Source organism: Eleutherodactylus coqui, chromosome 3, assembly GCF_035609145.1.
Source record: "Eleutherodactylus coqui strain aEleCoq1 chromosome 3, aEleCoq1.hap1, whole genome shotgun sequence".
NCBI lineage: Eukaryota > Metazoa > Chordata > Amphibia > Anura > Eleutherodactylidae > Eleutherodactylus > Eleutherodactylus coqui.
The window spans coordinates 283267719-283284527 of NC_089839.1; the positions used below are offsets into that span (position 1 = coordinate 283267719).

Below are 16809 nucleotides of genomic sequence, written 5' to 3' on the forward strand. Positions count from 1 at the left end.
CCCATCAGGACCCCCTGATCACATTCCGGGGGTCCGATGGTGACAGCCCTTTACATGCTGCAGTGACAGCCCTTTACATGCTGCAGTCACATAGACTGCAGCATGTAAAGGGTTAACACAGCAGAGATCGGAGGTTTTCTCTGATCTCTGCTGTAAGAGCTGGTACCTAGGTGTCCTCTGACAGCCAAGCACCAAGCTCTCCCTGCCACAGAGACCATCGGCTTGCTTCTGACAAGCCGATGATCTCTATGGCAACCTGTAAACAAACCAGTGCAGGAGGTTGCCGACATATCGGCAATATCTTCTGCTGGTTTTTCAAAGCCCTTGCTTTGTTCTCTGTGGGTCTGTGCAGGCAGAGCACACTGTCACAGCTTGTGGCATTGTGCTCTGCAGCTCCCATAGTGATACATAGCCCGGAAAACTTCCGGGCTATGTCACTATGAGCAGTGGAGCTCGTCCCGGAAAACTTCCGGGCGTGCCACTCAAGGGGTTAAATGCCATTGTCAGAATTGCCTTCAGCATTTAAAGGTTAGCAGCTCGGATGAGCAGCGTGGCTTATCGGAGCTGTTGTGGGCGGCTGTCAGTTTCTTGCAGCCCACACCCGCATTGTATAGGAGCAGGATCGCCCCATGTCCTGTAGCGTTAAGCGGTTAATGTAGTTTTGGCAAATATAACTCAGTGTTTTTTAAATAGTAAGATCCGCATATTTTGCAAAGTAACATGCAGTTTTCATCAGGAAGTAGAATCGCATTAGTGACTGCAGTCTACAAGGGCCTTCCGAAATAATAGCCATTATGTGTGTGTACTCACCATATGGTACTCTGTATCCACACAGAAACATGATCTGGGGTTTCCTTGCATATCGTTATGTCTGTTACAAAACTTGAAAAGAATACAAGGGACTTGGGGTGGTTACAACGTATTTAATATTTAATGTACTCATTTTCCAGTTTGTTTCCTTCGGTTTAGGTAGACTTTGACTAGAGCAGCACTCCTGCTCAACGCTGCTCCAGTCTAACGCCTGTGAAGAGGGTCAGTGGTCTTGGGGTCCTCAACAATTTTTTACTTTTTATTATCCTCCTGTTGATAAAGGAGTTTTCCCACAAGGGGCAGTTAAGTTACCTGAATATGCTAGTTTTCAATAAGTTCCTTGGCATATCGAATTTGTATGCTGCAAAAATTTCCACCAGTGTGGGACTAACTAAACGGGATCTACATCCACATTTTTGAAGTATAAGGGAGATATGAAAAGCAGCCAAATAGAGGTTTTTGCCAGGAAAATACAACTATTGATGACCTTGGGACCCTGCCAAACGGCTGATCGGGCGCCGGCTGTCAGCACCACAACACACAAGTACAGAGTGAACCTGCTGTTCCGACCCCTGAGTAGTGGCCGGTGCTTGCAACTGCAGGTTCAGCTGCCGTTTGATTTTGAAGGGATTGTCCAGGGTTAGAAAAAATAACTGCTTTCTTCCAAACACAGTACCACCCAAGTCCTTGAGGTTGTGTGTTGTATGGCAACTTAACTCCATTGAAGGGAATAGGGACTCGGCTCCACTATGAAACACAATCCATGGACAAGGGTGGCGCTGTGTTTAGACGAAAACAGCCATGTTTTTATAACTCTGGACAATCTCTTTAATAATAAGAGCTGCAGCAGCTTCCATTCCGTACCCCTGTATCTTATGGTGCTGACAGCGGGTTTGTAGACAGGGAACCCAAGTGGTGGACCCCGGCCAATCAACTATTGATGACTGACCCTGAGAATAGGCAAAAGCTGATAGTTCCCTGGTAAACCTCTTTAACCCTTTCCAATCCACTGTCTGACATCTTCCTACATTCTGATTGAAGTTTGTACAGCTCCAATTCACAAGACGTCCGACAGGGTATTTTTACTATCTATTGCCAGCCACTCTGCTGTTGGAGCCTCTCTGGCGCACACACCCTGGCTTTAGCCAGCAGATGGCACCGTTGTATAACAGCAAAAAGGGAAAGCCTTTTAGGAAACTCTGAATCCAAAATTTGATTGGAAAGGGTTAAAGGAGAGTGACTGGTCGCGTCTTCATGTAGACAGGCATTGTTGTCCACCAATCGCCCATCTCATGGCACAAATATTGCTTGAACCAGGAATCGTCTGGTTGTCTTGCAAGTGGCCGGTTCCAGACATGTTAAATATGAGTTAATTTCTTTAATATTTGATAAAGCTGCGGGTACATCCTCTTTTTCTCTGTTTCAGACTGTTCCCTGAGAATGTACGGATCGTCGCTGAGTAGATTTGCATTTAAAACGAGTGACCTTAACATAGATGTAAAGTTTCCACCTAAGGTATGTTTCATGGTTAATGAAGAATAAGCGTGGCTTTACACAACTGTCGTCCTATGAGATGCTCATGAGTAAAAGTAAGCGACATTCGTGTAAACCCTGCCGACAACCTGGTGACTATTTGATCATTCGTTCACTAGTCGCTTTTATTTCAACTCTCCTGAAAGAAAAAAAAAAAACAATCTATTTGTTGGCTAATTATTGTCTTGTGTTTGACTTTCAACAACTAACCAGTAGCTTCTCAACTTCTCAACTACAAACTGTAATTGTCCCAAGCAAAGCCAACTGGACGGTGCTTTCACATGTGGCGATTGTGGTACAGATCTGCAGAAAAATCTCCACCCATTTTGTGCAAATTGTGGTACAGATCTGCAGCAGAAGGGGTGAAGTCTGCTGTGGATCTGCGACAAAATCCGCAAATAGTGCAGATTTTTCCGCTGCAAATCTGCCACGTCTCAATGCATCCTTGGGGTGTGTTCATGCGTCACAGATTTTGGAATGGATTTTGCTGTAGATCCACAGTCTTTCACTGAGGCAGAAGAATCAACTAGATCACTAAAAGGAAGTTTCACTGTAAGGATTCTGTATTCCTAAAATATAACCTTTTATTGAAATTAAAATCTAAAATCTTTGGTTAGACCAACACACAAGACAAAACAAGGGGGCAAAAAAGACTTAAAGGGGTAGCCATGTTTAAAAAAAACTCATCATACATTCTCTTTGGAAATTCTGAGTTCCACAGTTCAGGATCGTCATCCCTTGGACAGAGTGGAAATCTGTAATAAAGAGCGCCTCTCACTCTTGCCGACTTGTCCTGGCTTGCATAAGGGTGGTTTCACATCTGCACTGGGGATTCCCCTATCCTGCTCTGTTTAGGGAGCAGGATAGGGGAATCCTAGTGGATGGAACTGAATAGCACTGGGCGGACAACATTGATTTAGAATGGGGTCCGGTCGGCTTTTGGACGGAAGAAAAGTTGCATGCTGCGCTTTTTCTTTCAGTATCTTCAGCTGGATCTGCAAGGGAACCTACACAGATGTGAAACCACCCTTACACAGACAACCCATTGATCTGAATGTGTACCGTGCAATGCTTCATCTCCCCTGTGGTGGCACTACAGGAAAATTTTGACTTTTGAACTGTCATCTAATTCATTACTGTGTGAAAGTAGTCTCATCAGTAACTGGGAAAGTTTCTTTGAAGAGCTTGTGTGGTGCAATCAGTGCCGTTCCATCATACAGGAAGTTTTGGTGACTGAAATAGTGACTCCTGGAGAGAACACAAAACCGATGAATTCCCAGTTGGTCACAAAGGGATCACATAGCCAACCTGAAGAGAAGGACTTCAGGAATTTTTAGATGGAAAGGAATAACTAAACGAGGAAATGCTAACCGACTTGTATATATACCGGGGAATTTGTGCATAATGAAAACCTTTTCCCTGGAGTGGCCCTTTCAGGTCCCTTCTAACAAGTAGGGATTGTCCAAAGCCTCGAACCCCTTTAACAAATTAATCAGCACTGCATTTTGGGTCTGTTTTAAGTAAAAATTAAAACTAAATGGTGGTCAAGGGTGGATGTTCATTGCTGTTTACTATAAAGCAATCTGAGTTTGTTGGAGGTACTGCAGGAAGTTGCCCCCATGGTGTTGCATGGTAACGCTGGATTAATGCCTACATTTAGTGATCTTTAACATTATATGGAACTGGTAACTTAACGGATTTCCACAAGAATTCAACTATTGATAGGACTTGTTCTGTATCATCCCTATTACTGCTTTTTCTTGTATTTTATAACATCCTTGTTAAAGTTCTCGTGTAATCACATTTTTCTTTTTCAGATGAGCCAACCAGATGTGTTGATCCAAGTTCTTGATATTCTAAAAAACTGCGGTAAGTAGTTTTCATTCCCCTTGCTCCATATTGTCGGAACTCATTTTTGATCTTGACAGTCTACATTTGGGATAATGAAAACATGTGAAAATTATATTTTGGACTAATTAGTTCTCCTTGTATGTTCTCTTAACCCCTTGAGTGGCACGCCCGGAAATTTTCTGGGACGAGCTCTACTGCTCATAGCCCGGAAGATTTCCAGGCTATGTATCGCTATGGGAGCTGCAGAGCACAATGCCACAAGCTGTGACATTGTGCTCTGCCTGCACAGACCCACAGAGAACAAAGCAAGGGCTTTGAAAAACCAGCAGAAGATATTGCCGATATGCCGGCAATCTCCTGCTTTGTTTACAGGTTGCCATAGAGACCATCGGCTTGTCAGAAGCAAGCCGATGGTCTCTGTGGCAGGGAGAGCTTGGTGCTTGGCTGTCAGAGGACAGCTAGGTACCAGCTCTTACAGCAGAGATCAGAGAAAACCTCCGATCTCTGCTGTTAACCCTTTACATGCTGCAGTCTGTGACTGCAGCATGTAAAGGGCTGTCACCATTGGACCCCCGGAATGTGATCAGGGGTCCTGATGGGTCCCTGTGGAAGTCCCCTAAAGGGACAAAAAAAAGTACAAAAATTATTAAAAAAATAATAAAAGCACTTGTCTCCCTTTACTTTGTAAAAAATCAAAAATACAATCACACATGTGGTATCCGTGCGTCGTAATGACCCAGAGAAGGAAGTTAATACATTATTTAACCCCTTAATGACATGGCCCCTTTTTTTCTTTTTTCACCATTTCTTTTTTTCCTCCCCCCTGTTTAAAAAATCACAACTTGTCCCGCAGAAAGCAAGCCCTTATATGGCCATGTCAATGGAAAAATGAAAAAGTTATGGCTCTTGAGACGCAACTGCAAAATTAGTTAAAATTCAATGATTAGACCATTTTAAAAAACCTGCCCTGGTGGGCACGACAGGGTGGTAGGAAACCTGCCACTCAAGGGGTTAAAGCGAGCCTTTCACCAAGTTCATGCTGCCCAATCCACAGGCACCGTGAACCCGGGAGAGACATGTACACTGCGCCCATATTGTATGCGGTGTTCTATAAAACTAATGCATTTTAGAAAAAAAAGAAGGTTGACTCGAAGGTCAGCTGGAACGGAGCTCAGAAATGGAGACGGGCCGTGCCAGGCTCTACCTGCTCCTTCTACTCGAGAGATCTGAGTGCTGACCTCAGAGTCAGACTTCGAAGTGTTTCTTCTGAAACTCGGTAGCCTTTCAGAATAAAACCTACATGAGCGAAATTGGCTCCTCTGTCCTGGGTTCATTCTGCCTTTGGTTTGGATGTCATAGATATGCTGATAGGTTCTCTTTAAATGGAGCGATGCTTAACTGTCTGTATTCTGAAGCAAGTCCCTAAAGCTAGACATACATATCTCATGTAATTTTTATTTGCTTTTCCTTGTCTCTCAAACCAGCTTGCTATGTGGATGTTGAATCTGATTTCCATGCAAAAGTTCCTGTAGTGTTTTGCAAAGAGAAGAGGTACGTTTGTAACTTTTTGTCAAGAATTGTGATCTTCACAGTTGACACACTGACAAATGCATATATTGGAAACTATACTTGTCATATACTATAAATGTCACTTGAACACCACTTTGTATTTTGTATTCTAAATTGGTCGAAAATCTGTGCGGACTTACTTGTTAATATCCTAAGGCCTCCTTCCCACAAGCGTGACGGGCTCCGCCGCGTAATATTACGCAGTGAAGCCCGTCACGGCGCCCCCCAGAGCCCCTATACTTACCTGCAGGAGATAGCGTGAAACCGCTTCCCCGCCCACCGCCGTCGCGTCGTGTGACACGCCCACCGTGTCACGTGACGCGGCCGGCCGCGTCAAATGACGCTGCGGCGGTAGGTAGGGAAGCGTTTTTTCACGCTATCTCCCGCTGGTTACAGCGGGAGATAGCGTGAACGGACGGCTTCCATTGACTGCAATGGAAGCCGTCAGCGCGTACAGCCCGTCCTCACCCGCAGCAAATAGAGCATGCTGCGGGTGAGGACGGGAGAAATCGCAGTGCGTAATTCCGCGGTGGAATTACGCATCGTGAGCATTGTGCTATTAGGTTCAATAGAACCTAATAGCAGGGGGCCACGCAGCGGATTTTTGCCGCGAATTTACGCGGCGTAAATCCGTTCGTGGGAAGGAGGCCTAAATGGCCAATTTTATTAGAGAGGTCCATTTAGTAGCACATCTGATCTCTTTTGGCCTTCGGAACTGTAGTAGTTCACTGTGTTTGCTGTTATTTCGCAATGAAGTGACACTACAACCAACACAAGTAGCACTGCAATAGTGTTCCCATTTTAAAACTTACTTTACTAGTTTCTTTCACAACCCATATAACCAAAATTTAAATTGGATGAACGCACCTTTTACTCACGATTTGATGGATCAGTGTTACCTACAGATACTCTTCATTCAATTTCCAATTGAATGGAAAGCAGGGTATCCTATTCATTCATATAGAATAGACTTGTCACTTTATTCCGGTTAGGCAATATGGTGCTCAAACTGTCCCTACGATGACCTTTATTATGCCCTGTCTAACTGAAAAGGATACCCCAACTCGCTGGTGGCTGACCCCTGCCCTGCAGTTTATCTATTAAGCCCTATACAGGCGACATATATTCACAATCCCAATGAGCTTCTTCCAACTTTATTGCTGTTGGGGTCATCAGAGGGGGTCAAAAAGGAAAGCACTTAGATCAGCCTTCCGTCAGAAGAAGACTTAACCTGCCTTACCAAACATCCATTCACAGGTATTGGAGGACCCAGTGTTTGCCAAGAAAACACCCCTCAGATCATCCCTCCACCGTCCTGATGTGTTGGCCCCCGATGGAAAGCATTCATTGATTCATGCTGCTTGTGCCAGATTCTGACATTCCCATCATCTGATCAGTGATACAATTTGTGCTCTTTTGCCCAATGGAGACTTGCCTTTCTGTTTCTCTTAGACAGCAATGATGCTGGAGCTGGTTGTCTGCTGCTCTAGTCCATCTATGCTAAGTTGGTCTTTCAGACATGTTAATTGGCGCACCAGTGTTGCATTCGGCTGCAATTTGATTTGACCATTTTTTTCATATACTGTTGACCCTGTTGCATGAGAGAACCCCACGAAGTTGGCGGTAAAATTCTTCTTGGGGCGGCACGTATGGATGTGCCACCCTAGAGGAGCAGGACTGCCTGTTCAACCTGATTGGACTGCGGGTAATTCCTCATGCTACCAGTAGTGATGAGAACCCTAACCACGCAAAACTAGAGAAAGATTAGAAGAGAGGAATTGTCCCCATTCCCTTTTTGGGGGTTGTCTTGCTGTTGCACCTCCAATGCACTTGTTGATACTTTCATTTTGCTACAAAGCAGGTGAAATTAACAATCCCTTCTGTTTCCTAGCTGGATAGTGATATTCTTACATTTTGGGTGACTTGGGGTTATATTGTGATGCTTAAGTGTTCACTTAGCTTTTTGAGCAGGTTAGTTTGTCATTCCTAATACCCCTTTATTTTTTTGCCCCAGTGGTTTAGTATGCAAAGTGAGTGCTGGAAACGACACAGCGTGCCTTACCACCGAGTTATTAGCAGCAGTAGGCAGACTGGAGCCCACGCTCATTCCCTTGGTGTTGGTTTTTCGCTACTGGGCAAGAGTGAGTAATTTTTAAAAGTCAAACCTTTTTGTGTTACCTTTCTATAGTGTCTACAGTAATCTAAACAATGGGGTTGAATAGTAATGTGTTTTTTTTTTTTTTTTCTCCTGTCTTCTCCAGCTATGCCATATCGACTGCCAAGCAGAAGGTGGGATCCCGTCTTACTCTTTTGCCTTAATGGTGGTGTTTTTTCTACAGAAAAGGCAGCCACCAATCCTTCCAGCATACTTGGGATCATGGGTAAGTACTTTATTTTGGCCCCCCCCCCCCCCCTTTTTTTTTTTTTTTTTTTTTGCTTTAAAGTACACTATGTGTAGTAATCAATATCTATATTGTGCCCTTTGAACAATAGGTAGACAGCTTTGAAACAAAGAGGTTGGATGACTATCATCTAAAGGGTGTATCTGAAGAGAAGTACGTTGAGTGGGAGTACAGACCAGCCAGTGATGACCGCAAGAATATGGGAATGGATGGACGGGGAAGGGCTGAGAGCCACAGGAGGAATGTTGGATCCGAAGCTGAGAACAAGAGGAATAAAGAGAAGCATGGAAAGGCAAGTAATGCTGTGCAAGTTGAGGGGAGTAGTTTTAAAAATTTTTAGGTGTTTTGTTTGTTTTTTTTTTGCTTAAACACATTTGTGTCTGTGTGCTGGTAGCCTGCAAATTCTTGTAGAGTTGTGTGTTTTTAATTTTTCATCAATATGTGTATCAGATTGTGACTTTGAAACTCAATCACTGGTAGGACTCATTGCCTGTAATTACGTTTAAAGGTGCTTTCCAGAAAAAAAATGATGCCCTTCCTTAGCATGGATTGAAGTAGATGTTGTACCAAAAAATCCTAATGGCATAATATATCTATTTTTCGTCATGAGCCGAACGTGTACCATAACTGTTCTGAATTGTTTTCAATTCGTTCTTCCTTTTTTTTTTTTCTTTTCCACTTTTGATTTGTTGATGGGTGTATTTCTATGTATTCTATGTACAGATAGTCCCCTACTTGCGAACATTCGACTTACGAATTTCGCTAGATACGAACGATCTGTACAGCACAGTATGATGTAATGCTATGGCATTACATCATGCTGTGCAGGGACCGGGCAGGCTTCTATCAAGCCTGATAGAAGCCTGTCCGGTCAGATCGAGGGACACTGTGTGGTTGCTAGGCAGCCAGGGGCCTTCTGAAAGGCCCTAGGGCTGTCTATGCAGAGCGCCTATCAAGCCGTGCGCTTGATAGGCACTCTGCATAGGCAGCCCTGGGGCCTTTTAGGAGGTCCCCGGCTGCCTAGCAACCGCACAGCATCCCGCGATCTCATCGTGGGACGCTGTACGGGCCCCCTGAATGTCGGGTGCAGGCTGTTTCTTACAGCGGGCACCCGGCGGCAGCAGTTCCAACGAGCCGCGCCGCTCGTCGGAACTGTTAACACTTTAAATACCGCTGTCAGAGCGGTATTTAAAGTGTTAACAGTTCCGACAAGCGGCGCGGCTAGTCGGAACTGCTGCCACCTGGTGCCCGCTGTAAGAACAGCCGGCACCCGACGTATGGAGCGGGATCCACCCGCGATCCCGCTCCATACTACCATTTGTTCGACTTGCGAACAGGCTCCTGGAACGGAACCTATTCGCAAGTCGGGGACTAACTGTATAGTTTGTTGTATGGGGTTCAATATCGCTTACATTTGGGACTTTGGGAGGACAAGGCTATCGCTGGCAAACTCAGAATTTAGACGTGTCAAACTTTGTAAATGTATTTTCTCCTGTTTTTTCTTCCTAGTGCCGCTTGGTGTTTGAGCAGTCTCGCCAGGTATCTCTTGGGCAGCTGTGGCTGGAGTTGCTTAAATTTTACACCTTAGAGTTTGCAATGGAAGAATGTGTGATCAGCGTGCGAGTACAAAACCTGCTAAGCAGGGAAAACAAGAACTGGCCAAAAAGACGAATAGCCATAGAAGGTAATGACTTATTATCCTTCGTCTTGTCCTTTTTTAGTTCTTGGTAAGATCACTTTCTAAGGCCTCATGTCCATGGGGAAAATCAAGCCTGCGCGTCTTTCTGCTGCGGATGCACTATAATTGTCAGGGGTTCCCCCCCCCCCCCCCCCATGCGGGAGATCAATTGAGAGAGAGCTCCCACACGCGTGATCCTATTTAATTGACCGCGAATGGTAAATGCATTCCTATGGGATGCAGATTTGTGTTTTTTTTCCTCCTGTGTGGATTGGCTAAATATAATTTTCCCGTGGACATGAGCCCTAAAAAGGGCATTTTTACTCTATTTGGTCCATGCTTTGTGGACCTTTAAAGTGAGCTAACATAGATCTATGTATCTGTTTACATGACTGCATTTTTTTTTAAATATACGGTCGTGTTTTAGGAACGCAGCATGCGTGACTTTGTTGCCTCTGTATTTGTATTAATTGTTTTTCATTTTCTTTTGGGCAGATATGGATCAGTACATAAAAAATTAAAACCAGTGAATGCAAATATGGAGGCACATACAGATCAAACAATGATAAAATACCGATGACCTATGGTTGCAGTGTCCCCTTTCACACGTCCTTATGAAGGATCCTTCTTATGGATGTGTTTTTATAATATGCTTGTGTGAAACTATCTTAAAGCGATGTTCTAAGATTGCTTCCATTTTCCCTTTTCATTTAGTAGGAACTATTGAAGCTGCAGTCGCTCCTATGTTTTCCCTAGCCAAAAGTGAAAATTATTTTTTTCACATTTTTAAAGGGTTGCCAAAAAAGTTATTGTCTATCCTCCTTTTGGATAGGAATGGGTATTGGATTCGTCAGGTTCCAGCTTCTAGCACATCTGCCAATCAGCTGTTTTAAAAGGACTGTGGCACAACTTTTATTGCTTGTCAGGCACAGTGGCTGTAATAAAGCAGAGAGCTGAAGGAGCAATGGTTTCCTAAAGCCTGGGATAATGGTGAGCCTTTTTTGGGATACAAAGTTCAAGTTTTACCGACCTCTGAAGAATGGAGGCTGAGTCAACGGCTACCTGAATGAAGCAGGGATTGAACTCTCAACCTTCAGGTCGTGAGCAAGAGCTTTGGCTAGCATACTGCTGCCTTAACACTCTGTGCCACACGAGGCCCCTTAGTGTAGCGATTGATTCCCTTTCAGCTCAGAACTGAAATTCCATTTTGATAATGTAGCAAATTCATCATCAATTTGACATTAACGACATGATTGTTTCCTGAAAACAATTCAAACAGCTTTTTTGGCTTCTGGACCTAAACAGGGATATTTCCTGGAGAAAAAGTAAGGAATTGAAACTCAAAGTATAGAAGAAAATTGAAGGACTTTTCAAGATGCTTAACCGGGAAACATTGGTTACAAGTACGGAAGTCCCTTTTTGTAAACCTGCACGACCTCGGCCTTGGTCTCCTGGTGTTTTTTCTATACAAGTTATTAATTGCCATCACTTCTTCCTGACTGTCCAGTGTTTTCACATGAGTTCAGTGCGAGGCAAACTTTTTGTAGTAAAATCACAAAACTATGTTTGTTTTCTCTAGATCCTTTTGCACTAAAGAGGAACGTCGCAAGGAGTCTCAACAGCCAGATGGTCTACGAGTACATCCTAGAGCGCTTCCGTGCAGCCTACAGATATTTTGCATGTCCACAAAGGAATGAGAGGAACAAATCCAAAGCTGGAATTAGGAAGAGGGGAAAGTCTACCAGCGACAAGTCTGGCGATCCTGTGGCTAATGGTAGCCTCCAGGATGCAGAAAGTGATGAGGGTGATATGGAAAGCGACGACTTAGAAACAATAGGGTGCAATAGTTCAGATTGTGCATCTGAAAAGGACAGCATTGAAAGACTGCATGTGAGCGACGAGGAGACGGTTCATTCGAGCTCTTCTCAAGATCACTTAGATTTGTCTGGTTTGTCTGAGACAGACCAGACGTCTGAAGATTTAGGGAATACAGAAAGTGGAAAATATAATAGAAGAGACTCCCCAGGAGTTACTGACGACGAGGATGATGATGATACTACTGAAGGAAAGTGCGCTTCAGAAGCGGCATGTTCTTCACAAAACGAGCCTGACAAGTGCGCCTATGCTACCTCATGTCATCACGAAAGCTTGAAAAATGAAGGAAACTTTAATGAGGAGGAGTTGCATTACGTCTTTGATAAGCTTATATTAACTTCTGGAAAGGTAAGAAACTACATGTAGCATAGGGATCATATATGAAATGTGTAGGAATCAGAAAAGAATATGTATGGTGGGGTGGAGGGGGGAAGAATTGTCGGGTTTGCCTGACCATTGTGTAATGCGTATGGCTGCTGTCTTCCCAAGGACTGTTCCATACCTGTCCACAAGTTGTGGTAGTATATGAAACAGCTGCAATTCCAAGCATCGCCTGTGTGCTGGGGTGGCACTTTTTTTTTCTTTTTAAACCGGTCCTACAAGATAAACTACTATAAAGGCTCTTTTACACAGGCTGATAAATTGTTTCGATTCCCACATCCAGCAGGGGTTCCGATTAATTATCGTTCAGTGTAGTTTCAAGCCCCGACTGTACGAAGAACGAGAATTTGTTTGCTTCTCGCTCGTCTTCCAGTTTCTCCATGCAGAAAACCGAAGGATGGATCGGCCCGTGTAAACGATTACCTGTTTACAAGTGAACGACTGCCTGTTTTTTGTTAATTGAGGCTGGTGGGCCAGAATGATCCCTGACCCACTCCACGTCCATTAACTGAGTGATTCTTGTTCCTCGGAAACGGTTATTGCTTGGACAACCTGTCAGACATCTGTACCCAACAGGTTGTACCATGTAAAAGGGCCTTAACACTGTTCTAAGTTTAAAAGTTTGCTTCTGTAATTCTGCTGTGGTCCAGGTTTTGCTGTATCAGTATCATAATTAAAGGGGTTTTCTCCTCTTTATATAAAAAAAAATGAACGGCTAAGCATGGCATAAGGTTGAAAAAGACTATTCGCCTGTCTTCAGTCCCCCAGGAAAACCTGAGCCAACTGCCAGTATGTACGTCTGATGGAAGTCAGGTGACAGCTGCAGCCAATCAGAGATGCCAAAACATCACCGTCCCAAATTCCTGGTAGCACCAGTGCTCGCGATGTGAATGCTGATGTCAGGAGTTCAGATGGTGATGCTGAACTCCGAGCATCATAGGAGCGTATTGTGCTTGGACTACAGGTCAGGAGACCTGCGTTTGGAGGCACAATATGGCAGTGTGGTTAGCCCCTTACATACCAGCAGATGGAGCTATTCAGCGGTTTCCTGGGAAGGAATTGGAGTGAAAGTCTGTGGAAGAAACAACAACCTTCAATATGTCAATGATACAATGTTGCTTGTGAAAAGTATCAGGAATATCTGATCCGAAGAGTTAAAGAAGAAAGCACGGGGTTGTACCTCAACATAAAGAACACAAAGGTAATGATAACAGCAAGTAATGGGGCAGTCCACGTAAAAATCGACAGTGAGGAAATTGAAACAGTTAAAGATTCTTCTTCTCGGATCCAAGATTGACAGCAATGGAGAATCAGAACCAGAAATCAAACGAAGAACTGCATTTGGCCATAGCACAATGCAGGGAATGGCAAGGATATGGAAGAGTAAAGGTATTAGCATTACTACAAAGATCCAAATGATGAATGCAATCGTGTATCTCCATAGAGTCATGCGAAAGCTGAAAATTGATGCTTTCGAACTATGGTGTTGGAAAGAATGCTGCGTAAACTATGATCGGCAATGGTCCCCAAAAAGATGGTCCTACCAAACCAAAAATGTCGCTAGAGGGCAAAATCACCAAGCAGCGGCTCTCATACTTTGGACAGATCATGCGAGCCAACTTTCTGAAAACAATATTGATTCTCGGCACAGATAGTGGTTCACAAAGAAGATAACGCCAAAGAACACACCGGCTGGACGCAATCAAGGTGGATGCAAACATGTAGATGGAAGAAGTAAAGGAAGCGGTCAAGGATAGGAAAGCATGGAGAACCATGACCCATAAAGTGACCGGAAGTCAGCCTGGACTGAAAGCATAATAATCATCATCAACCTAAGAGTAGCTGAGATGTACCTTCCTCTTGTAGTAGTCTTTTGTCAAACTAGTATAACCTTTCAAGGTAACGAGAACCTGTTGAACCTCATGAGGCTGAGATACCTATAAAACATGGTTTTAATGGATTGTCAGGCCACTCTTCAAATATGAGGTCATGATGTCATTCTCGCGTACACCCAGCAGAGATGGGAAGTGGTACTTCACACCCAAACTTGGCAAGCTACCTGCTGCCATGCTCCTTGAGAGGTAGAAACCATCCAGGAACTCTCTGGCTAAATTGTTGTTGCATTGTGTATTACCTATGGAGGCTTTTAGAAAAGTAAAAAAGAAATAACTACTCCTCGCTGTCTTATTACTTGTTTGGCTGAAAATCCTTAGAGAAAAATCACAGCTTGAGGGCCAATGCCCACGGCCGGATTTATGCCGTGTTCGCTGCTGCGTAAATTCGCAGCAGAATAATGCAGCTATTGGGTTCTATTGAACCCTAATAGCTCAGTCCTCACATGCAGGATTCTGCCACGGATTTGCGCAACGGGAAAAAAATCACGGCATGTTCTAATTAACTGTTTTTCCACGGCGGGAGGTCTCCATTAATATAGTATTAATGGAGACCACAAAAAAAACACTGTAAAAAGTACGTTTTCCCGCGATCGCCAGTGGGGACTCTTTTCAACATCGCTCCGCATCACCATGAAAATCAAATTGGCAGGCGCGATATGGGGATGAATTTCTCGCCTTTGTGAATGTAGCCTTAATAGAAGCAAACCACCTTTTATGAGCCCCCAGTAGCCAAGAGCTGTACCCCTAGCTGAACTTTCGCGGAAAAGTAGCCAGCAAGTCTGAGTCCATTGCAATCAATAGGCCGTCCTCCCAATACGCCCTCTATGGTGAATATATGGAGACCTGAGTGTAGGACCCCCATCAATGATTTAGAGGTGGTACAATGTGCGCAGAGCACAGTGTACATATTTTCAAGTGCCGATGATGACGTTCCCGTGGAGCACCAGTGGTTGGTACTAGTTTTACTCATTTGAACTTGTTTTGTAGATAAGTCACAACTACTTCCCACAATTAGGGGTCTTGGGAGCTCATGGACCGCCACCAATGACAGACATAATACAGTTCTGAATGGCCAATCAGATGTTTGCTTTCAATAGCCATACAGTACTATCGTAGAAAGTGACAGTTGACCGTTGCACAGAGCTGCAGAAACCACCGCCCTGATCTGGGAGAAAATAAGGGACTAAACATGGATCCACTCACTCGTGCCGATGGCTATCGGCTGTTTAGGAGGAGTCCAACACTGCCCCCTAGTGGCAGGAGCATATGTCCCCCAATGAGAAGAATCTATAAAGCAAGTAGTTTACGGCCCCCTAGTGGCAGGAGCATATATACCCGATGGCTAAAATATCCCCCAATGAGAAGAATCTATAAAGCAAGTAGTTTACTGTTATCTAATTGACAATCCTGGATCGTGAATTGTTTACTATATCTGTAAAGTGAAAAGCTTACATGTTAGTAAATACATTATACCGTAAAATCCTTTTTTTTTTTTTTTTTTTTTTAAACCAACAGCCGCCCACAATAGTCTGCAGCATCTGCAAGCGAGACGGGCATGCCAAAGATGATTGTCCTGAGGATTTTAAGAAGATCGACCTAAAGCCTTTACCCAACATGACCCCCAGGTTTCGGGATATACTGGACCGAGTCTGCAAGAAGTGCTATGGTGGGTCATTTATTCATAACCAAAATGTCCAAACTCAAATGTAATTCTGTAATGTGTATAGATGTAGTTCACTTTTACTGGTGTGTGTGAACAAATGCAAAGTCCTCTACATTCGGAGCACAGGTCGAACCTGCTTATGTTCTGAATGTAGAGGGAAAGAAGACACTTGTGGCAGTGACTTACCTCTTGAGAACTAAAGAATTAGATAGTCAAAGTCCAACAGCCTGATCCTTATCCTTCCCATTCTGCAGACGGTCGGCCGGTCCCGCTGGGGGGCCCTCGCAGACGGTCGGCCGGTCCCGCTGGGGGGCCCTCGCAGACGGTCGGCCGGTCCCGCTGGGGGGCCCTCGCAGACGGTCGGCCGGTCCCGCTGGGGGGCCCTCGCAGACGGTCGGCCGGTCCCGCTGGGGGGCCCTCGCAGACGGTCGGCCGGTCCCGCTGGGGGGCCCTCGCAGACGGTCGGCCGGTCCCGCTGGGGGGCCCTCGCAGACGGTCGGCCGGTCCCGCTGGGGGGCCCTCGCAGACGGTCGGCCGGTCCCGCTGGGGGGCCCTCGCAGACGGTCGGCCGGTCCCGCTGGGGGGCCCTCGCAGACGGTCGGCCGGTCCCGCTGGGGGGCCCTCGCAGACGGTCGGCCGGTCCCGCTGGGGGGCCCTCGCAGACGGTCGGCCGGTCCCGCTGGGGGGCCCTCGCAGACGGTCGGCCGGTCCCGCTGGGGGGCCCTCGCAGACGGTCGGCCGGTCCCGCTGGGGGGCCCTCGCAGACGGTCGGCCGGTCCCGCTGGGGGGCCCTCGCAGACGGTCGGCCGGTCCCGCTGGGGGGCCCTCGCAGACGGTCGGCCGGTCCCGCTGGGGGGCCCTCGCAGACGGTCGGCCGGTCCCGCTGGGGGGCCCTCGCAGACGGTCGGCCGGTCCCGCTGGGGGGCCCTCGCAGACGGTCGGCCGGTCCCGCTGGGGGGCCCTCGCAGACGGTCGGCCGGTCCCGCTGGGGGGCCCTCGCAGACGGTCGGCCGGTCCCGCTGGGGGGCCCTCGCAGACGGTCGGCCGGTCCCGCTGGGGGGCCCTCGCAGACGGTCGGCCGGTCCCGCTGGGGGGCCCTCGCAGACGGTCGGCCGGTCCCGCTGGGGGGCCCTCGCAGACGGTCGGCCGGTC

General features: G+C 46.0%; 1 protein-coding gene across 1 annotated transcript in view; it reads left to right on the top strand.

The window, feature by feature from the left end:
- TUT4 (terminal uridylyl transferase 4) overlaps positions 1-16809 on the top strand; it is a 90077-nt gene that overhangs the window by 25798 nt on the left and 47470 nt on the right. Inside the window, exons 6-14 of the mRNA XM_066597592.1 lie at positions 2237-2325; positions 4161-4212; positions 5679-5745; positions 7778-7904; positions 8025-8144; positions 8257-8457; positions 9675-9849; positions 11423-12066; positions 15510-15660. Coding sequence (XP_066453689.1) covers positions 2237-2325; positions 4161-4212; positions 5679-5745; positions 7778-7904; positions 8025-8144; positions 8257-8457; positions 9675-9849; positions 11423-12066; positions 15510-15660 — 1626 coding nt within the window. The remainder of the gene's footprint in view (positions 1-2236; positions 2326-4160; positions 4213-5678; positions 5746-7777; positions 7905-8024; positions 8145-8256; positions 8458-9674; positions 9850-11422; positions 12067-15509; positions 15661-16809) is intronic.